The sequence below is a fragment of the Procambarus clarkii genome, chromosome 52 (genome assembly GCF_040958095.1).
Source record: "Procambarus clarkii isolate CNS0578487 chromosome 52, FALCON_Pclarkii_2.0, whole genome shotgun sequence".
NCBI classification, from domain to species: Eukaryota; Metazoa; Arthropoda; class Malacostraca; order Decapoda; family Cambaridae; genus Procambarus; species Procambarus clarkii.
In genome coordinates, this window is record NC_091201.1 from 27,504,681 (window position 1) to 27,528,654 (window position 23,974).

Here is a 23,974-nt window from a genome sequence, read left to right on the forward strand (position 1 = left end):
TAATAATATACAGTATAAATATAAATACTGTATACATATGAAATCTATACACTGTACTGTACTGTACCTTGAAAGTGGCATGGAAGCTAAAATGTTATGATCACGGCAACTGAAGTTTGAGTCCTTGGAGCTAGGATTGTCTCTGCCCCTCAGTATCCTTCCTGATGAATGGGCAGCAACACAGAATTGCTCAGCCTTCAGTACATGAGCCCGCAGCTCACCGACAGCCCATTCCCAGACCTTTGCCCATGATGCCTTCAGCACAGCTCGTTGGTAAACAGGAACTAAAGGAATGTTTTCCAGGCAATCAGGAAGAACCAGACTGTTGACAGGAATTTTTTTTTTTAATTTACTACAGTATTCCAAACTAAAACATTTCTTTCGAAATATATTTCAAACCTCAGACAATATTTTATAATGTATTGCTAAACTGCACACAACTTGAATTACATACTGAATGTGCTAAAAGACAATGGTAAAACCTGCCATATTATGTTCCATAATGCTTCCTTAGGCAATTTTGTACTCTTCCCAAGTACTGAAAAGGGGTCCAGCACAGTCAAAACAAGAAAACATTTTGCCTGTGTAAAGTGGGGATCTTTTCAAATGTTTCTGCAGATTCACAATGGAAAAAGAATATCCAGTACAGAATGACCTCCAGAAAGTTCAAGTACACAAATACAGGTGTTACTGTGCATGAATACTTAAGTGTGGCGAGGTTTGTTATACATAATGTAATATAGTGTGAATGACCTATGGATGAATGGGTACTATTTCCCAAACATCTATAACATTTAACTATACTCCTCCACTTTTTCTGTGTTGATGCCTTCAAACCTCATGAAAGTGGAAAACAACTGGGTAATAATAATAATGCATTAGAAACTACACAATATACATGTCCAGAGGAAATACCCTTGATTATTCAATCAAGGGTAATTGTCCCATCTCTAATCTCTGACATACCGATATATTTACAACTTTCCTCCAATGCATGGCATATCAAAATATAGACATACTGTACTACCAAGACAGTACTAATATACAGTATTAGCTAAATCCATCTAAAATAATGTAAGCACTGTACAGCTTATGGATTTTTGGGTTCTACTTACGTATTTTTTGGTGCAAAGGGCAAGAGGCCGAGCCATCCATTGATAAGGGTCAGTCTAACAGATGGCAAGAAGTTGCTCTTTTGAACTAAGCCGAGGAACATCTCGATACCACGCAATCGCATCTCTGCTCTGTCCATCTGAAGAGCATATAATTAGAACTATATACAAATTTTGAATACAATACTATAATTCTTAAGAAAAACAACACATATATATATATTTGTCTTAATTAGACTGTAAAACAATAATCCTCACTGTACCCACCTGAGTGAAAAAGGCTTTCCGCATTGCTTCAATATTAATTGTTTCTTCTGAACATACAAACTCGATGACTTTAGTTGCTATTTCTATTACTTTTGCTGTTGGCGGTGGAGCAGTTGGAGTTAGAACTGTAAGAGAGAATGAAAGTTATGTACCACTTAATTCAGACTGTATGCAGCAAGATACACACACACACACACACACACACAGGTAAAGCTTTTAAAACCCTACAAGAATCGACATTATCAGGACGTCCATCATACCGTACCATCCTCGAATTTTGGCTATCCTTAGGATATTCCAAAGAGAAAGTCATAAAATCTCCGGCAAGTATCATAATCATATAAATCACTTCCTAATTTTCCTTCCCTATGGAACTTCCTATTACTTATTTCAGGAGAATAATCATATATACTACTTATTATAATGGAGTTGTTCTTATTTTTGGGCAAAATGAATTGCCCAACTCATTGACCAGTGTAGTGTACATGCACACCCATAAATCATTGCTTACGTGAAGATGGTCTCGAGGGAGAATATGCAGCTCCAGATGGTGATGGAGACCTTTTCAGATTTAAACTCACAGATGCTTTTTTCCCATCTCCTTGTTGTTTTTTGGCATCTGCAGTTATTTTTAGTTCTTTCTCCACTGCATCTACATCCCCTTCTACTTTCATGTTGTCATCCATGGAAACTTCAGATAAGCGACTTAATTCGGTCGGATCACTGTCCTTACACAAGTCTTCCTGTTTGTCTAAGCGACCGCTTCTTACATCATCACAGCTGTCAGGAGCATTAATTCTGTCCTCACAGTTGCTATTACTGCTGCTGCTGATGCTTATATCCTCAACAGAACCACTTGCTTCTTTGGTGTCCTGCAAGAAATACAAGTACTGCATGACCATCATCACATCCACTCTATATGATTAATTATAAGTATACGCAAACATTTTTGGTACAGTATAAGCTTCAATATACGTACTAAATTTAAGCATATATGAAATACAACATCTACAACTGCTAGTGTTGTGTTTATAACATTGAAAAAACTGTGGTTTACAACACAGTTATGGGGTCAACTTCCAGAAATAAGAGTACAGCATAAATTGTTATTTGTTTATCCCAATCATTTGAGAAAAAGCTAAATAACTGCAGGGTGATCTCTTACAAAAAAAAAAAAAAAAAAAAAAAACTCATTTATCAATTGCATATATATGTGTGATTTTTTTATGGTCTGAAATTGATTAATCCAATTTACATTATTTCTTATGGGATAAATTAGTTAGTACTCTAGCAGCTAGGTATTCAAACGGACTTTTGGAATCAATTAAGTCTGAGTATCGAAGTCTCACTTTATTTAACCTCTAGGGTTGGTCAACAATTCCAGCCTAACTTTATAAAGTGGAAATTCAAACTAGATGGGTTAGGAGCATTCCTTCCCCAGGGGAAGGTGGTGTTCCAAGAGATCATTCAAAATGATGTATCACAGACCAGTCTTGGAATATAAGGAACAGAAATGGCATCTGAACCTAGTGAAAGACACACAAAAGCCGAGAAGGTTCAGATATTTGCCTCAATACAGATACTAATAACACAACCTTAGTTGTGAGGACAGGTTATCTTGAGGTTATCTCAAGATAACAGGTTCAAAGAATTGCCAGGACAGGTTCAAAGAATTGAACCTACAAACACTGGACAGAAGATGATCTGGAGACATAGTTGCAATATACAAGATGCTATACTGAGAAACAGTTAAAGTGCATAATGTGGAAATAGTAAAAAAAAAAAAAAAAGCGCCACAGGAATGTAAGGAAGGGATCTTTCAGTGTATGAGTAGTGGCCACGATAAGTGAACCAAAAGAAAAGGTAGCCAAGGCCAGCTCAATCTACAGCTTTAAAGTAGGCATGATAGTTGTAGTAAAATGAGAGAGCAGTGTAGCACAAGATACTAAACAATCAAGAGCCAAACTCCAAAAGCTAATCCTCCCTATCTGAAAGTACATATTAGTAAGGAGTAAACTCCCCTCAAAATACCTACAAACACGTCATGATATTATGATACACGTTTTTGAACGACAATGCTTGAGGAAATATTTTTTTAATAGTGTTTTTTCTTCATTATTTATTTTCTTTCACTTTGCACACTGGAATTTCTTAATGTTTTTGAGCAATGTTCATTCTTTTAACCTGTGTCCTTTTCAGATTTTGAAGAAATGACACAAATGTCAGACCTGTTGTTTAATTTACCTGGGGCCCATCCTTTTCCTGGCTTGTGGCTGTAGTATCATTAGACCTAAGACGAAGTAACTGAGTGGCTTTCCTCCACCTTGACACGCCACGCACAGCAAACTTGTCCAAGGCGTCTACATCTCCACAGCTAGCAGGGCGTACTTCATAAAAAACAAATCTTTAAAGATAAAGAAAAAAGATCAGGATAAAGTTTACTCTTTCACCATAGTATAAACACTATCATCATGTTCCAAATATGAACACAAATATGACAAATGTAGTCCTAATTTAAGAAAATTGGTTATCGTGATTGTCTTTCATATTTGATAGCCCTGTTAATGCTCTATTCCTGTAGCTGAATACAAAAACAATTTTATTACAATATAGTTAATTGTGAAAGAGTAGTCATGGTCTATCTACATGTTTATTAATTTAGCGATTAAGTGCACAAGGCACTACTTACCAGCAGAATATGAAGAAATGATAATGGGTGTCTCAGCGAATTTGAAACAAGTACAATAATATGGAACAATGACCGACTGCAAGATATCGTATCATTACTGTATTCTCTGGACATTACTTTATCTCCATTTATTCCACAATAGAAGTGAATAAATAAACACATTAAAATTGCTACTAAATATTAAATAAATTCTTTTTTTTTTTTGCATTTCTTAGAAACTCAGCATATTATATGACTTAGAATAAAATTACACACAAAAGGCCCATAATTTTCCCCCCACATGCAAAAATATTTAAGGAGTATATATATATATATATGGTGGGTGGCATCTCAACAGAATACTTCTCGAGGTTATCTTGAGGTTATCTTGAGATGATTTCGGGGCTTTAGTGTCCCCGCGGCCCGGCCCTCGACCAGGCCTCCACCCCCCAGGAAGCAGCCCGTGATAGCTGACTAACACCCAGGTACCTCTTTACTGCTAGGTAACAGGGGCATAGGGTGAAAGAAACTCTGCCCATTGTTTCTCGCCGGCGCCCGGGATCAAACCCGGGACCACAGGATCACAAGTCCAGCGTGCTGTCCGCTCGGCCGACCGGCTCCCCCCTGTAGCCAAGTTTGTGCTGCCCTTTGTGTCCATGAGATACTTAAAAAAAAAATCTGACAGAAGTACAGTGTGCCTGAAGTAGAATTTATCCCAAAGCAGGCATAAAAGTACCAGGCTCTTTTCCCAGGATATAGACAAATAATAACTGTTGGAACAATGGGACAATAGCATTCATGCACTTTGATACATTTGTAATACTGATTTAGAATACTGTCCTGATCATTTATAGACAAAACACCTTTTCCTCCTGTCAACTGCGAGGAATGTCTGGAGACAAGAGCAAGACCCTCAGATGGTGTAAATAATGGGTCACCAACACTAGTTTGTATTCCAAATATGATTGATTTAATTTAATACTTCAACAAAACTTTATTAATTTGGACTAAATAACAAAAACTTCATGGTCACTCAATCTCTATCACATGTGTAAGAACATAAGAACTGCCTTTAGAAACTTGTGTAAGGAAGCAGAAATTTGTTTACCACGTATGTCAGACCAATCCTGGAGTATGCAGCTCCAGCTTGGAGTTCATACCTAGTTAAGCACAAGTCAAAGTTAGAGAAGATTCAGAAGTATGCCACCAGACTAGTACCAGAGCTGGGAGGTATGAGTTACGAGGAAAGGCTATGGGAATTAAATCTCGTGTCCCTGGAAGACAGAAGAGTATGGAAAGACATGATCATGAACTACAAAAATTCTCGGAGGCTTTGACATGGTGGATAAAGACCAAATATTCAGCATAGGTGGAACATGTACAAGGGGACCTAGGTGGAAACGAAGTACCCTGTACTCAAATGAGCGACATAGATATTAGAAAGACCTTTTTCAGTGTCAGGGTAGTTAACAAATGGAATACATTTTGCAGTTTGGTGGAGGCTAAGGTCACACACAGTTTCAAATGTACATATGAATAAGCCCAATAGGCTCGGGAACCTGTACACCAGTTGATTGACAGTTGAGAGATGGGACCTAAGAGCCGCTGCTCAACCTCCTCAAGGCACAACTAGGCGAGTACATACATGTGAAAAGTTTTGAGGCCTGCATTACAGAAAACATCTGGCAGGAAGCAGTGGATCCAAATTGGTGAAATGAGAGAATTTTCACCTAACATACATACTTAAAGAATAAAACATATTAAAACTGTGCCCACTCTTTGAATCAAGGATTTCAGCACCTCAAAAACTGGGTAAGAAAGCATTACTCCCTCTAAACTCACTTGGTAATTCTCACTCACTCGGTAATTCACAAACTTACTGTTACTCACCTGCATCTTTCCATGACCGGAGCACACACCTCCTTGTAAGACCGAGTCAGTTCCTGCCTCCTCCTGATCAATAGCCACTTGGTGTTGTGGACATGGCGGATAAGCTCTTGCAAGCCTCGAGGCAATTCTAAGGTTGCTTCCCAGCCATGACTATCATCAGCACTCAATGCTAGACCTAAAAGGTAAGGATTTGGGAATAGATTTCAGATCAAATGAAATATACTTGTATATACAAATACTGTATTAATGTTTGTAATGATTAATTCATTTCTCTATTATCATGGTGTAATAGTTGAAGCATGGATCAAAAGAAACTTAAAAATATTTAGTGTTATGTTTTAAGCAAAGAATTACAATTAAAACTGATTATTCAGAAAAGATTGTATTAATAACACTAAGTTGAAACCTCGATATAAGTCTCTTTTATAGTTAATCTAAATTTTACATATATGCAATTGATCACCAGTATGCTTGTTTAGTCATTCCACTGGCACACTCCATGTTCATGTTCTCAATACATTACTGTATACTCATCCCATATACGTCTCTAACACTTCATCTCTTCCTTTCTCGTCATTAACAGCACTTGTGTTCCCGGTCTTCATCAAACTATAACTCCATACTATATTCCGACCTTCTATCATAACTAGCGAATCTATTTTCACTAACATTTTCTCAATTCAAAACCATGATCACTGCCTTTATTCCTTCATTTGTTACATATACACACACACACACACACATCGTTATATGACAGAATGCTGGGTAGACGGGACACCACGAGCGTAGCTCTCATCCTGTAACTACACTTAGGTAATTACACTCAGGTTAGTGTGTGTGTGTTACACAACTAGGTGAGTGCTCACACTCACTCGCTTCACATCATGCAGACAACTGCTTCACTGCCAATTTTGACCGTCTTCCACATCACTAGTACATCAACTCATCTGCTGCTTAAACACCAATTTTAATCTTCATCACCACAGTTCAGATCCATACAGCTGCAGTTTCAACTTCAGTTTTGACCATTTCTCTTACCACACATTTACATCCATATAATTGCTACTGTTTCATCATTTTCATTCATCTTCCACACCATCACATACCACATCAATTCAACTAAAGCTTCACCATTAGTTTGAAACATCTCCCTCACCACCATTGTGCACTTCTAACAGCTTCTTGATTTGAGGAATTTGCTGCTCTTCCCTTATTAATATAATTTTTGTACTACCTTAGATGCAATCAATTATTGTGCAACCTTATGTGCTAATCTTTTCACATCCTTACTTTAATCTTCATCCATTCCATCAAAATTAAAAAAAAATTCTCTAACGTGAACAAAAGCTAGGACCCGAAAGAAACAGACAAGATGCTATCTGCTAAAACAAACTTAAATTTCCTTCTTCCATTTGGCAATGCTTTCCAAAATATATCCTCCTCATCTCTAGGGTCATCCCAAAATAAGACAATGAATAAAGACTTTTTCCAGTTCCATTCCACTTACAAAAGTTTCAAGAGGTCAAATATTCTCACCTTGCTCAAGAACTTCAATAAGCTGAGGCGTGAGATGTGTGTGCCGCAAGAGTGTTGCAGACATGAGACGACCAGCTTCTTCTATGGGGTGATCCAGAGAAAAGTTTGTATGCATCGAGTGGCGCCCCAAATGGCGTATTTCTCGATCACAAACCGAGAGGAACATTTGTACATATGGATCCTGAAAGGCAGAGTTCAAAAGCAATTACATCAATACTGTATTGATCAATTTGAAATTAACTACATATTATTAGAAGTATTTTAATTAAGATAATTCCAGACAACTGATCAACATGTGCTTAGTTCCATGAACCCAAGATAAATGTTGATTTCTTTATTTTAAATAACAATAATCATTATATATAAAATAAATAATCATTTATTTTTTAGTTCAATATAGACTTGTACTCCTGTAGACCATATGCAATACCAGATCACAAAGCTGCATTCTGTTAATAACATCAAAAGGAAAATAGAATGTGTTCTTAGGCTAAGACATGAAATTGGAAATTACAACAAATTGCATTTTGTGTATGGTCAAATACTTCTCGCTGATCCGTTACTCAGATGGTTCCCAAGCCCATGCCATTATGGCTCGTCTAAGACTCACAACTTCCCCTAGGCTCCTCTTTGACCATTTCCTCAAGCATCATTACAAATGAATTTGTTTAGGAAATTTAAGGAGAGAGAGAGAAACAGTCTAACTCATGCCACCACTGACAGGCCAGCTCACTAAAGCAAAGAGTGCACAATACTGTCAGAGTTCAATTCTCCGGCAATGCTTTGTCTTAAATACTCGGGTGCTCTCTGATCACTCATTGTGGCATTGGACTCTACACCATTACACTTCTCAGGATTTAGTCATCCAGGCACTTCATATTTGTGGGGTGTCAAATGAAACTCCTGTAAACAGAGATCCAAACACTAACACCTCATCTTTCACCCTTCCTCACTGTCTTCCGTATGACAACAAGAGTCCTCAATAAAGGTAAGATATACTTATATTTTGTACTACAGTATGTACAAGAAGTAGTAGTATGTATAAAATGTATTTTTAAGTTAATATTTTTGGGGGGTGGAATGGATTAATTTAAACTACTGTATATTATTTCTTATGGGAAAATTAGTTTCGGTTTTCGAACTGTCTCTGGGAATGGATTAAAATAGAAAACGGAGGTACAACTGTTATACTATAAACATATCTCATGTTAGGTATTCCTTCAATCATACTTTTGTTAACAAAATTTTAAATAAAACTGTACCTGTGTTTTTCCTTCCATCAGGGCTGACAGGAAAAAATCAGCCATATTTGAAAAGTAAGAATCTATTTCCACCTGAGGACTTGAATTTGGTCCTTGTGATCTCGCTTTCTTGTGTGATAGTGGGTCTATTGGACGTGGAAGTCTCACATCTCCTGGAGTTGTAGCAGAACCAGGAGTGGTGGCAGATGAACCGGTTCTTGCTTCACCTTTCTCCTCATCATATGGGTCAGGTGGCTGAACAGTCTGCATTATTGAAAATACAATTATCATCAAATCATGAGCTTCAGAAACTAAATTTTCACCGAGAATATTGGTAGTATTTTAAGCGAGATCTGCACAAGGTGTAGCTCCATGCTGCTCTATATTGAGCAGCATGGAGCTATTCTATACATGGAATATTGAGATAATAAAACCTTTACAGCATATAACTCATTTGGTAACTAGTACCTACCTGACACCCAGCTCTCATAAACTCAGCAGAAATCCATTTTTCATGTCCTAATTCCCAAGGTGTTGCCGGCTGACCACGTGCAAGACAGCTGGCATAGGCTCCTACCAACATGGCCAGAGCCCGTTCTGTGTCTACCAGTGGGGATGAAAGGGTACTTGCATCCAAGACCTGAAAAAGTTAAATTAAATAAATTACTATCTAATTGCATGCATTGTGACAAAGCTTATACGCATGTTCTAAAGGAGTGTTTCTCGACCGAAGTTCCATGGAACTCCAATATGACTATGGGTTCCACAAAAGATAGTGATAATTGGTTCATTCTAATCCTATTCAAATGTATTTTTGAGTCATTATTATATTTATTTTTTCTCATTTAAACAGTATCCAAAGCAAAAGACAGAACTTTCCAGTTTGGCAGCAGGATGCTGCTTCTGGAAACTTTCCTTATTAAGAGTACTCAATAGCTCAGTCGATAGAGCTTTGACCTCACACATGTGGGGGTCCACGGTTCGAGTCTCCTAAACCCTGGTGAATGGAATGTTTATTTCCACAGAAGTGTGGATGACAATTTATTTCAACAACAGAAATTGTCTCCTTTCAGTTAACAATGAAATCCGTGTGTGTTTACTTAATGTATGACCAAGAATTATTTCAAGAGGGGGTACAATGGTTGAGAAACACTGTTCTACAGGTTTCAATAGCATAGGAATGTGGCAGTCACACCACCTATCACGATGTACTAAGCTGGGGACCCATCTTCCCAAAATTTCTTCCAACTAATAGCCAAAATAATCTGGTATCGAAAGTCTGCACTTGTCCAGGCCACAGAAACCAGAGGCAGACTCTTAAGGCTAAGTGGAATGTGTAAAGAATAAATAGAGAAGCAGTTCGAAGTGGCAAAAGATTTCAAGGAAAGAATGTTTGATGTATGGTGCTAGGCTCGTGTAAGACAAAGATCACATAAAAGATTAAGGAGAAGACTGGGTTATATACATAAAAATATGACAGCTCAAGTAATTGATAAAGTCAAATATATGGATGATATTTTACAAAAGTACTTCGTATTTATCAGTGTAGAATTAGATATTTTACATGAAGTTAGACAACTCTACGACAATGTGCAGAGAGAGAGTTGCTTACTATGACAAATGGAGAACAGTGCCCTACAAAGATGCAAAACTACAAGCACAGATGCTGAGAAAATACAGTTGACGGGTAAGTACAAGATGAGAATCGATATATACAGATCTTGGTTGAAGAGGCTTTGACCAAATGAATCTTAATGTAATGTGGGAATGCAAAGAACATTAGGTTAGAAATGTTAAGCCAATGTATCATATTGCTCCAGGTTTCAGAAAAATGAGGGCATACCTGGAGTGTTTCGGGAATTCTTCTTCTTCCCGAGCCCAGCCCGAGGCCAGACTCGAGGAGGGAGTGCTTGGTGGGATTAAGATATGGTATGAGAAGTTTATAGCAAGAAAATGAAATGAGTTTTGTGACTGCAAACTGAAAGGGACAGCGAGGAGAAAATGGCTGTACAAAAGTATAAGTTGTGTGAAAAGATTAAAAAGCAGACCAAAAAAGTGAAAATTTGCAAATGTGAACACTATCAGTTCTGCTGGTGTGGCAAGTGTAAGATTAAATGCTAAAGCCGATTTAAATGGAAGAGATATGAACATCATTCAACATGCTTTCAAAGACAGCCTGTAGTAGACCAGTAGTAGTAGTAATATGGGTGTTTCATTAGCAGTGACAAAGAGAATACTTAAATGAATGTCTTGAAAATCTTACTGACCTAACAAATTTACAAAGACCTAAAAGCTGGAGGGTTTTTCATTCCGGTATGTTGTTATTCTACAAATTTGGGACCTGGCCTTCAAGTATCTTCCACGTATATATTATTTGATACCTCTCTCGTCTCCTTTCCAAAGAGTACCTTTTGAGAGCTTTGTGACGGTCCCAATAATTTAGATGTTTTATTGTTTCTATTTGTGCCGTACATGTTCTTTGTATTCTCTCTAATTTAGAGGTCTCTCCCGCTCTGAAAAGCGAAGTGAGTACCGAGCAACACACCTTCAACGGTCGATTGTTCAGTAAAACACTGAACAAAATGTTTAACAGATCTCTGACCATGTCCATGGAGGACAGAAGACAATGTATATACAGTATGCTGATTAGCACTGTAAATGTGTGGCCACATCTGTGGTAGAAATGCAAACAGGCAGCAGCAGTGCAGATGCTGAAACACGGGGAAAACTAGAGGCATAAATAGTATATGCAGAAATTATTAACTGTAGTGGAGAAAAAGAGTAAGGAATATGGGCGAATTATTTTTTAGACAACTTGGGAAAGATATTGTAGAAGACGGGAAGAGAGCTGCAACAGTAAATTTATATACTGTACTGGTAACTTATTAAAAATACATACATAAAAAATTAAGTAACCCTATTGAAGAGAAATTTCTCACTTATAATTATCAAGAACTGGAAACTACTTCAAAATAGTGTCCTCACCTGTACCACTTCCAGCTCAGGGTCCATATAGTTCCCAACAAAATAACTAGCCATCATTTCCTTGGCCCGGGTAGAATGGTTAGCCATTTCCCAGACCTGAGTGGCATCCTGGCCAGCATAGTACTGCAAGATGTCACTACCACATGGGGCTGTTGACCTGTCAAGATATCCTGGTAAATATATACAAATTTGTGTGCAAGAACACACAAGCCATAACTCACCAAGAACTCTAAAAGACCGATCAGGATTTGAACCCGTGACGTCAGGGATCACCCCCAAACGTACACAGTACCATGACCACCACACAATTGATCATCCTGGTCGAGTCATTTAGAGTTCTTAGTGATATACCATTATATTTTCACATAACTAGATTACCTAACTGGTACTATGAACCTCTGAAAAAAGATCTAGCCATACACTTCACAAAAGTCTGAATTGATCATCTATGAGTATTAGATGTTTGTAAATCTTGCAGAACTGCTACTGAAGGTTTTATGTCAGATGTACTTTGCTGTAGTTCCTGTGAGACAAATTGCAAGGAAAGCATATTTAAGTTGGATGTTTGTGTAATGTATTAGTGGCATATATCCTCCGTGTAGCACAGTATCAGGTAGGGAATAAGAACTCGCAAACAATTAGAGATGATAGTATGAACTCCATCTGAGCACCGATAACTAAAGAACAATATTTATATTAGGGAGAGGATTATCAGAGCATAAGCAGTTGCAGGTGCCACAACCACAAACATGTTGCAACATAAATGGCTAATGATTAAACCTTCTACCAGCAAACCTTTAAAATACTGTTGAAACAAATTTAAAGGCCTTCACAAGAGTAACCAGGTCGTATTGGTCATGTGGGTTCGCAGATTGCAATCATAGTCTGCTGGTAACTTGGCCTTTGCTGGCCAAGTTACCAGCAAAGAAGCCTACCCTTAAGCCAGACTAAGATTAGAAATACTCTCAAATGTAATCACAGGTAAATCCCAGCATTTCATGTGAAAGTATACAGTCTTCATAAATATTAAAGCACTAGTGAAAGTTCAGAAATAAGTTGATACAACAAAAAGTTATAACTTGAACTGATGATGAAGTAAAAATTAATTACTCGCCAAGAATATTACTAGAGATGAGAGACGTTGAAAATTGGGGTCTTCATCAGTCTACTATGTAGCAGTTTTGTGGGTAATGCACAGACTGGAACAACAATCTGGACATGAAAAATGCCCACTGTAAGATGGAGTGTCTATTCAGTAATTTAATGGTCACGAATTTCTCACCCCAAGGTCACATGAACCTTCCCCTCCTTGCCTCCCACCAATCCAAAGACTCACTGGCTCTTAGCTTGGAACCTCAACAGTCAAACTATTGAATAATACAACAAAAATCACAGATTCATACCCAAGTGGACTTGCAAAGGATATTTATCTTCCGGGTAATGACTTTCCAATCCCTGTTCGATCCTTGTCAAAACTAATCGCTTATGGATTTAGTAAGGATGCATTTGATTATCCATTCTGCTAACCATTTGATTATCCCATAATCAAAAAAGTATTTGTCCAACTCAGTGGTAGACTCAATTTAAAAAAAGTAAAAAGAAAAGGGAAAGTTCATGGGTCTTCATTCATGCCTAACAAGAGAAGTTAAGAATATATTTTTTTACCCCAACTCCCACAACCGATGAATATTGGCAACTTTCAGTTTAGTTACGACCTTTCTCTAAAATGGAGTTATGGCCAGCACTGCCCACACCTGCTTGATACCTGCTTGATGGGGTTCTGTGAGTTCTACTCCCCAAGCCCAGCCCAGGCCAGACTTCACTTATGAGAGCTTGGTCCAACAGGCTGTTGCTTGGAGCAGCCTGCAGGCCCACATTTTTACCACAGCCCGGTTGGTCCGGCATTTCTAGAAGAAAACTTTTCATTTTCTGGAAATTTTCTTTGTACCCTGAATTATGTTTAATGGCCTCATTTTTACCATACCTGAGTACCTGAAATTTATCCCTGTTAAGCATCATGTTATTTTCTGCTGCCCAATTGAAAACTTTATTAATATCCGTTTGTAATTTTTCAACGTCTTCAGCAGAGGTAATTTTCATGCTGATTTGTGTCATCTGTAAAGGATGATGCAAAGCTGTGACTTGTATTTTTGTCTATATCCGATTTGGGAACAAGGAAAAGCAGTGGTGCAAGGACTGCATCCCGAAGTACAAAGCTTATAACTGCGCTTGGACTCAATTTTATATAGTTGACTGTTACTCCGTGTTCTGTTCGACAGAAAATTGAGCATCCACCGTCCTACTTTACCAGTTATTCCTATTTACCTCATTTTGTGTGCTATCACTCCATGGTCACAGTTATTGAATGCCTTTGCAAAGTCCGTGTATACCACATCTGCATTCTGTTTTTCTTCTAATGCCTCAGTGATTTTGTCGTAGTGATCAAGTAGCAGTGAGAGGCATAATCTTCCCGTTCTAAATCCATGTTGGCCTGGGTTGTGGAGGTCATTGGTGTCCATGAAATTGGTGACCTGACTCCTGATCACACTCTCAAATATTTGCATTATGTGGGATGTTAGTACAACTGGTCTATAATTCTTTGCCAATGCTTTGTGCTCCCTCCCTTGTGTAGAGGGGCTATGTCTGCCGATTTAAGAGCATCTGGTATCTCCCCCATGTCCAAGCTCTTCCTCCACACTATACTGAGTGCCTATGCTACTGGCACTTTGCACAGTATCAATGGAGAGTACAATCCATTCCCCACCCCTCTTCCTATTACATTAAAATGGCAAAAAAGATGGACATATGAATACACATGTATGTCTGTATGTAGGTGTAGGCTTGTACACCTGCTACATACCTTCAAATTGTAAAACAGATCTTAAAACTAAATTTAATTCACAACTTTAATACTTCACAAAAAATAATTACAACATTACCCATGTAACTGAAACCCATTTCCTATATTGGTTTCTAATATCAGATTTTCCAACTCACCTAAATTCCTGAACATCATACACTTTTCCATTAACCACAATCCATAAGCCTCCATCTTTGTTGTGATTTTCTAAATCAGCTTTACGGATTACTGGCATTTCCTCTGTTTGTTTAATTGCATTAACTGAAACAAAAAATGTTTTATTGCAATCTATAGAGAAATGGTATTTTGAACCATACAAAATCTTTCAAAAATTTATGTACACAGTTCTATATTTCACTAGTCATATACACAACAAGTTAACTGCTACATACTGATGACCAAACCACACCAGTAAAGGAGGAGACAACGACGTTTCGGTCCATCCTGGACCATTATCAAGTCGATTATCAAATTGATAATGGTCCAGGACGGACCAAAACATCATCTCGTCTTCTGGTGTGTGTGTGTAGATTGGTCATCATATCAGCTACATTAGTGTGCCTCATTGTCTGCATACTCTTCTTATGTTTAAATTGTACACAGTTTTCACGTGGCATGTCTCCTTGTAAACAACCGTTCATATTTCCAATAATTCCTTCTTACCAATAATTCCAGGCCAAGCCATATCTTCCGTATCTTCTCTGTCGGCACCCGGAGCAAGTTGATTGAAGCGGTCAAGTGGTTCCAAAAGGCTCAACAGTGGAGAGATGAGGTCACAAGAGAGGACAACATTTGGATTGTGAACAGACACAACAAGCAGAGATATGAAGAGTTCACTCAGAAGTAGACCTGGTTACATGACAAAGAAATAGGCTTTTATTATTCACTGCTTAATATATAAACTACAGTATGTATCAACAATCCATTTGCAAGGTCTTGCAAACCCAAGCAGAGGATAAAGTTGCTATTGCTTTGCCACTTAAAAGTTACTGATATTCTAATTGTAGAAAAAATATAGCAACATTAGCTCCATCTGGAACCAAAACTATAGTTTGTCAGTTGCTGAATGTATAATCCACAGGTAGGTGTTCAGCCACCATTGTGCTAGAATTCAAATAGTTTTATCACAAACTTAAAAAGGGATTTCACAGTATAAATATGTACATTATGTTTATAATATCCTAAATAAAAGGCATCCACAAGTATTTTAAACAGGATATCTTAAAATCTGTAGTAAGTTCATTTATAATGTAATCCAGTGTCAGTGTGTATGAAGTTCGGACCACGTCATGTCCTATGGTCCTGTAGGTTGAAGAATGTGTCAGCAGGTAAGCAACCACACAGCAGGTAGGTAGGTAGGTGTAAATGGGGTGTGTCAGCTGCGGGGTGTGTGTGTGGGATGCGGGGTGTGTGGGATGCGGGGTGTGTGTGGGATGCGGGGGGTGTGTGGGATGTGGGGGGTGTGTGGGATGTGGGGGGTGTGTGGGATGTGGGGTGTGTGTGGGGGATGCGGGGTGTGTATTGCAAACGTGTCAGATGCAGGTGACTGCACATGTGTTGGATGCAGGTTGTAACATCTAAAGAAGGCCCCCTTCCTGTCTGGCTTTATGTGGCCCTCTATTTTCTCAACCTCTCTCCCTATTTGCTACTCCCCACCCCGTGTAAGTCATGGGATCAGTATGTCAGCCCACTTGGCACCCCCCCCCCCCCCAACAGCAGTGAAAATGTCACTAGGTGTAAACACACTTCTTAATCATCTTGCTATCACCTCTGTGAGCAATAACTATAATATCTTGTATGCCCACATACTTGAGTCAGCATAGTTGGTCACTGGCATGATGGGCGAGACCTCGCCTGGCCTCAAGGGATACCGGGATATATCAAGGGATATATTCATTACCATAGAATAGGAATTTCTAGAGTAAGTTACAATTGATATTCAATAAATCTGAGTAAATTCAATAGCAAGCCTTATAGGTCTACCAAGCCTGGTTGACCTTAGGCTTATAGACGGAGGTTTGCAGATAATAAGACCTTCAAAGTAATAAACAACTTATGAATTTAAGTTGATTATTGGTGATAATTTATTCAAGTTCCCAAGACATCATCAACAGAAGTCTTCAAGGAATTCCTCCTCAGAGTGGCCAGGGTTACCCCCTCCCCCCCATGAGCTCTGGTGTTTCACTGCAAAGTAATTATCCAAGACTCTCACTATTCTAGTAAACTTGCAATTACCATGTCATAGGGGTAGTGGCAGCTAAGAACTGTTATTTCTAGTACTGTATAGATAACCTTGGCATATCATCTACTGTAAGTATGCTCAGGTTCCAGCTCCTCATGCCTGCAGTTTGCTGTGGTGGGTGACTATAGTGTTTAAAGCGGTTAGTATAATACTTTGTACACCATTATTTCCAGAGTGCAGTGCTACAAGGTGTTTGCACACATGTTGGATGGGGGTGTTTAATGAAGAGTGGAGGGAGAACCTGTATACATTTTTATTTAATTCTGCATCATTTTTAGTCACCTCACCAACTTGTAGTTTCTTTGTTTTGCATGAAACTTGTTAAAACTTACTTTCAAGCATACAAGGACAAATTTATTTCAAACAAATAACCCACATACCTGTTATGTCTCTTTGCAAGATGGTGCAGGTAAGAGCTGTGAGGCGAGTATTGATGGTGGCCAGCGAGGTAGCGATGGAGAGAGTATCCGAGACATGGCCAACAAGAAGAGATAAGTACTTCCTTAGTAGCCACCCTGCTCCCTCAACTTCACTCTCTGCAAATAAAACATCTGCCTTACTTTAAATTCATGTAAAGGTCATGATTCAAATTCAGCCAAGTCATGACCTAATAAAAAGAAGATTAATTCAAGGCAATTAGGCAAGAAAAAAACACACACACTAAAATTATACAGTACTGTACATAAAAAGATAATGCCAAAACACTCAAATTTTCCTGTACAATAAATAAATAAATGTTTAAATAAATGTTTATTCAGGTAAAGTACATACATACAAGAGGTTTTACAAAAATTGATAGATTTATAGATAGAGCTGGTACATACAATGCCTAAAGCCACTATTACGCAAAGCGTTTCGGGCCGTTATAATCCAATTCAACTTTTCATCTGCTTACCTTGCATAATGTGTTTTGGACTAACATTGCTCTCCACAGGAAACAGTTGGCTCACTAACAATCTTTGAAATCTCAAGAGCAACTGAATTGAAGGGGATAGTTCCCCTTGGATTCCTGAAGCGGCACCAACCAAGGCGCCATTCCTTTCACCATGTCCATCAAGCAGCACAGCCGACGATATCATAGACATACTATCTGGGGCAATAGCCTGTAATAAATTGGGCCAATTAAAAATATCTACAATACAATTCATTTATAACAAAAAATTCAGTAATTATTATATTTATTTATCAGCTCTGAGAAGAAAGGAAAGCCAGAGAAAACAAGGTTAAATATATTAAAATTACATCAATCCACTCACCATTTATAAAATAGGCTGTGTGAACTGTGAGATATATATATGGGAATGATCTACCGGAGAAAGCAAATCCATTCATGATACTATTTGTAGATGATCCTAAACTAATGAGGAGAATAAAAACAAGTGACTGCAGAATGCTGTACAAGATCCAAAACAGGATTCAAGTTTTTTCAGATATCTGGCTACCCATTTTCAACACTAGTAAATGCAGTTATAAAGAGAAGAGGGGGAAAAAAAGAAAGAAAAATATTAGTGCAGCATGTGCAATATTAGCAATATAAGACAAGCTTTTCAAAGCTTAAACAAGATGCCTTCAGAAAAATACATAGAGCCTACAAATATGTTAAACCAGTCCTGAATGAGGGAAAAAAAATATTTAATAAAATCCAGAGATTTGCTGCAAAACTGATAAAAAGAAATACAAGATCTGAACCATGAGGCTCAGATTAAAATATATTGCTAAGAGTGGTATTTTATATGCAAGCCTTTTTGCACTTGCACCAAGATAAAAATACAATAAATAAATACAAATATAATTTAAACCTGAAAAATTAAACAGATCCCAGCGACTTTAATATGCTTCTCTTCTTGCTGTTAACATTAAATTTTACTGCTATCCCTGTCTTAAAATTAAAACACTGTGCATAATCACAACAAAAACTTTGGCCACTTCTGAAACACTGCTTTGCTTCACACAAATAACTAGAATCTTTAAGATAAAGCACTGTCCAGAAATTTTCTTTTTGTTCAACATTTCCTAAAGCCTATTAGCGTCTTTTAATCGATACCCACAAACTACAGAATAAATGAATTTACGTAAATTTACCTGTAATCTCATCAGTGTTTGAGTGGAGGCATTTCTCAACAGTTGGCGAACTAGATGCAGAAGTGGCAGAGTTGCCGACTGGTCATCAGACATGGAGTTGTCACACGAGCGACGGGAAGAGGCAGCCTCCGCCCTCATGTTCTTCCTCGGGCTTACATTGGAGCCCGCAGCAACACTGTTACTGCTGCTGATGGTACTACTTTGGGCCACTTTATTCTTTTCAGTCCACTCAGCCTCTTGAACTTCAACTAATGCAGAAGGGAAATATATATATTTACCCCATTTTAATCTGCTACAGTACTTAGCCTATCTGATCACTAGTAACAGAAGGTATGATAATGATATAAGCAAGTAACTTATGAAAATACTAAACTTAGGCAGAGACTGTATGGGAGCAGTTATTCCTGGAACCACAATGACAGTTTCCTTCAAGACTTCCATTATAAACAAAAATTAGAATCTTGGAAATTATGAGAAAACACTAGGGAGGAGGAATGGACAGAAGGAAAGGGAGGAAGTGAGGGAAAGGGAGGAAGCAAGGGAAGGAGAGAGAGGGAATAAGTGAGGGAAGGAGAGAGAGGGAGGAAGTGAGGGAAGGAGAGAGAGGGAGGAAGTGAGGGAAGGAGAGAGAGGGAGGAAGTGAGGGAAGGAGAGAGAGGGAGGAAGTGAGGGAAGGAGAGAGAGGGAGGAAGTGAGGGAAGGAGAGAGAGGGAGGAAGTGAGGGAAGGAGAGAGAGGGAGGAAGTGAGGGAAGGAGAGAGAGGGAGGAAGTGAGGGAAGGAGAGAGAGGGAGGAAGTGAGGGAAGGAGAGAGAGGGAGGAAGTGAGGGAAGGAGAGAGAGAGAGGAAGCAAAGGAAGGGAAGGAGAGGGAGGTAACACGTTGGTCATTTTGAGTTGGAGTGATCATATCTCGTGATCCCCTGGCATCTTTTATGATCTTGCAGGGGCCGTTTCACATGTTCTTAAGGGCCAACACTGAGAATGGCCCCATGGTAACTTGTCACAGTCCTTGTCCAGTGGACATATTAATTCTTATTTTAGAGGGCAATTGAATGTGAATAGCTAAGAAAACAGACATGACAAAATCATACGGCAATGATACAATTGGGGGATACCTAATAATGATTGATAATGACTGAAAAAAAATGATTGTAAAAACTTTACACAAAAATTTTTCTACACAATTCATAGTCTTCAATTCCTCTCCACATCGTTAAGATTTTCCTCGCCTTTTTATTAAGTACTGCATTTGGATTTGGTTTATAATAAATGTTATATATCTTTAACCTTTTACATCATGAGATGCATACATACACTTAATAGCAGCACTGAGAGCCATTTCAAGGCCTCCGTCAGCCATCAGACTTGATACCAGCAGATCGATCATAAATCTTCGGCCTGAGCTCATACTAGAGATGTCCGATCCTGGAGAATAAAGAAAAGAACAAATTAAGATTAGGAATTAAGATTATGAATTAAAATTAAGATCGAGACATATTAAGAAAACCAGGGGAGACAGGAGAGGGGAATACAGGAGGAGGATGTAAGGGAGGGGAGGATGGGGGAGAGGAGGGGGGAAGGGGGAATGGGCAACTGTACCATGTTGAGTAATTCTTTGAGAACCTGTCGTCTCAAAAGAGAATTCAAGTAATTCAGGGAAGTTTCCTTGCAGTTTCTCCCTGAATTTTTGGAGGAACAGTATTTTCTTCTACCACCTCCATTTATCTTTTATGCTTTATGATTTATTAAACCGATAAAATTGTGTTGCAGCCTAAAAGATACGTATGCCAATTACTGTTAAAACACTTAATCTCCTCAGAGGTGGAGAGTGCACACAATACAGCGGACACTTTCCCAATGGATTGCAAAACTGAGGTGACAGAATGTGAAATTAGTTGCATTTGGGTGTCTGGTGTGCCTAAAAAGTTCCTCGCCAAACTCCAAGATTTTCAGTGCACATTCACCCAAAGAGCCAAGGGTTTCCGAACATAATGGTAAAAACATGTAACCATGTACTATGCTCATGTACCTACTGGTTTTCAGGGTCTCCTAAGAAGTAGCAGCTCCATCACCTTCAGCTAAACTATACTGTAGAGGCATCACCTAATGTAGATCCATATGTGAAGTCCTAGACAAATTATTTACCATTCCCCTCCAAGGTTGCAGTGATCCAATCTGGATGCTTCTGAGTATTGTTAGGGCTGCACCTTTAGGGTTATCTCTGTGTTTAATTCTTGACTGAAACTAGAATAATCTTTATGTCATTCACCGATTCATGCCTGGCACGCCTTCGTTCTGACTTAATTAAGACAGACAAGTCCATGGTGGCCATATATACCTGTTGATGCATTGCTCCAGATACTCCTTTGCTTGATGGAGATAGAGGCAACATTAAGGGCCTGATATTAATTATTTAGTTGAGAAGTGATTAAAAGAGGAAAATTTACAACACATTTTATTAAACTGCCAGAAGGCATTTGATAAAGTTCCCAAAAAATACTTATTTGAATAATGGAGAAAAGGGCTCGAGTATCTAGGAAAATACAATACAAGGAATGCAATAAATAATGCAAGTTACAATACCCATGTAACAAGTGAAGCCCTAAACAATCAATCCAGAGACGTTTGTAAAATATACAGTATTGTGAGTGAACAACCAACCTAGAGGTATAGAATCCTCCATCTCTGTAGATAAAATGAATTGCTAACAAATTAAAGGCAACTAGGAGTGGGAGCAGTGGTGAGACATATGTATAAAAAAAAAAGGAACAGCTAGAGTTAGCAAGATAAAATGACTTGGGGTGGGTATCACATTAATCTACTCTCTGAAGTGCAAACAGGTAAATATGCAAGGTTGGCAACTGTAACATTTCTTATAAATCTAAATAAGGAACCATCCATGGTACTGCATGCAACAAATAGAAGCTCCATACTTAAATAGCAGAAGTCAACACCTGCCACCAACAGCAAGAAGGGCAGAACCTAAAGATACAAATCTGTTGTTGTTGTTCAAGATTCAGCTATTCGGAACAAAAGTTCTACGTAGCGCGGGCTATGGAGAGCCCGTCATCCAGATCTTGCTCCTTGAAGACTGACAGTTTGAGAATCTCCAAAGACTTTTCCAACAGGCTGGTTCCAAAACTAAGGACCTGAGCTATGAAACTAGGCTAAGTTATGCTAAATTTCACATTGGACAAGAGAAATCTCAGAGAAGGCATGGTCAAAACAAACAAGACGCTGTCATATTGACAAAATGACCAAGGGCAAGCTGTTTGAAAAGGATTTGACCAGGATGAGGAGAGACACACACAAGGGGTGGGACCAGATGAGGGAACACACAAGGGGTGGGACCAGATGAGGGAACACACAAGGGGTGGGACCAGATGAGGGAACACACAAGGGGTGGGACCAGATGAGGGAACACACAAGGGGTGGGACCAGATGAGGGGACACACAAGGGGTGGGACCAGATGAGGGAACACACAAGGGGTGGGACCAGATGAGGGAACACACAAGGGGTGGGACCAGATGAGGGAACACACAAGGGGTGGGACCAGATGAGGGAACACACAAGGGGTGGGACCAGATGAGGGAACACACAAGGGGTGGGACCAGATGAGGGAACACACAAGGGGTGGGACCAGATGAGGGAACACACAAGGGGTGGGACCAGATGAGGGAACACACAAGGGGTGGGACCAGATGAGGGAACACACAAGGGGTGGGACCAGGATACAAAGTCACACGAGTGGTTGATCTAAGTTACGAGCAAGCAGAATGCACAAAGAGTGAAACGAGTGAGGGATAATTTCACACACACATCCCAATGTATATATGGCAGATCCGATGAGACTAGAAACTTTAAATAATGGTCAAGATGATGGAACTAGAACTCTCTCCATCAACACAATTAAAAAAACACTCGTATTACTTTGAATATAAGTTTTATCTTAAATACGGCAATGTAATGCCAACTCAAGTACAAAATGCAAAAGTACTGTACAAACAATAATGAAAGGAAATCTAGTACCTAAACCAATACTAAGAGTTCATATATTTTTTTTATAAACACAGTAAATAGCCTAGTCAGGTTGCAAGCAACCGCATCAAACAGCCTGGTTGACAAGACCACTAACCAGGATGTCTAGTCCGCGACCGTGCCGCAGGGGTATTGATCTTCGGAATCATCAACAAGTACGTGACAAGTAGTATTTGGAGATTTTAATTGTAATGCTAACTTTACTTGTATTAACACTAGTCATCAGAATTACCATGACAAATTGTGCATCACACAGTCTTAACTGGTACGGTACTTTACACAAAACAGAATCTTTAAAAATTAATCTTGAGCCCTGTATTCATTTACTTCTCTGTACAGTATTTCACTTGCGCTATATATATAAAAATTAAATAGGAAAAGTCATCATAAAAAAGAATTGATAAGAGAAAAAAAACTAGCAGCAGTACAAATTAATACCTGTACTCGGAAGGAGAGAGGACAGTGCTTTTGCTCTTTCTTCTGCAGTAGGTAATAAAATGGACCAGCCCGTCTGGAGAGTGGCCTGTGCAGCAACCTGGAACCAAAAGCAAAGTGTCACCTATAAATTGAATTTAAGAACTAGATACGTTTCTAGTGCAGCTGATCAACGAGGCATTCCAATCCCCTACACTAGGCTTATTTCATAACACAAATGGTGTTTATGGGGAAGTGAGACCTAGCTTCCTATGTCCCACTTCCTAGCCTTTTGTACATGATGTGATTATTACCTCCAATGATACTCAGGTTCTGCTTCATTTTTTATTTAAGTTGTGAATGAATGTGGTTTTTCAGCAATAAAAATTAATTAGGGGCAAGACATTACACAGTTTTTTAGTGGCAATTTTGAATAACAGGGTTATAATAAATAGCACACACATACAATTAGATACCCTGAAAGTAACAACTATTACATTTTGAAAGCACTCATACTTTAGGCATAAACTAAGAAATTCACTTGCAGACAAGGAGTCACAATAACGTGGCTGAAGATATGATAACCAACCCACACACCAGAAGATGAAGAAACAACAACGTTACGGTCCATCCTGGACC

General features: G+C 38.7%; 1 protein-coding gene across 4 annotated transcripts in view; it reads right to left on the minus strand.

Annotated features, from left to right (window-relative positions):
- Positions 1–23,974, minus strand: part of HERC2 (E3 ubiquitin-protein ligase HERC2) — a 124,669-nt gene that overhangs the window by 81,349 nt on the left and 19,346 nt on the right. For all 4 annotated transcript variants that reach the window (XM_069304552.1, XM_069304551.1, XM_069304550.1 and 1 more), the window contains exons 16-32: positions 23,360–23,456; positions 20,197–20,307; positions 18,884–19,131; positions 17,697–17,904; positions 17,182–17,337; positions 15,223–15,408; positions 14,697–14,820; positions 11,700–11,856; positions 9,187–9,354; positions 8,736–8,978; positions 7,474–7,654; positions 5,938–6,112; positions 3,624–3,783; positions 1,891–2,251; positions 1,380–1,504; positions 1,116–1,252; positions 68–322 (exon numbers count right to left, since the gene is read on the minus strand). In XM_069304552.1, the coding sequence (XP_069160653.1) occupies positions 68–322; positions 1,116–1,252; positions 1,380–1,504; positions 1,891–2,251; positions 3,624–3,783; positions 5,938–6,112; positions 7,474–7,654; positions 8,736–8,978; positions 9,187–9,354; positions 11,700–11,856; positions 14,697–14,820; positions 15,223–15,408; positions 17,182–17,337; positions 17,697–17,904; positions 18,884–19,131; positions 20,197–20,307; positions 23,360–23,456 (3,092 nt within the window). The remainder of the gene's footprint in view (positions 1–67; positions 323–1,115; positions 1,253–1,379; positions 1,505–1,890; positions 2,252–3,623; positions 3,784–5,937; positions 6,113–7,473; positions 7,655–8,735; positions 8,979–9,186; positions 9,355–11,699; positions 11,857–14,696; positions 14,821–15,222; positions 15,409–17,181; positions 17,338–17,696; positions 17,905–18,883; positions 19,132–20,196; positions 20,308–23,359; positions 23,457–23,974) is intronic.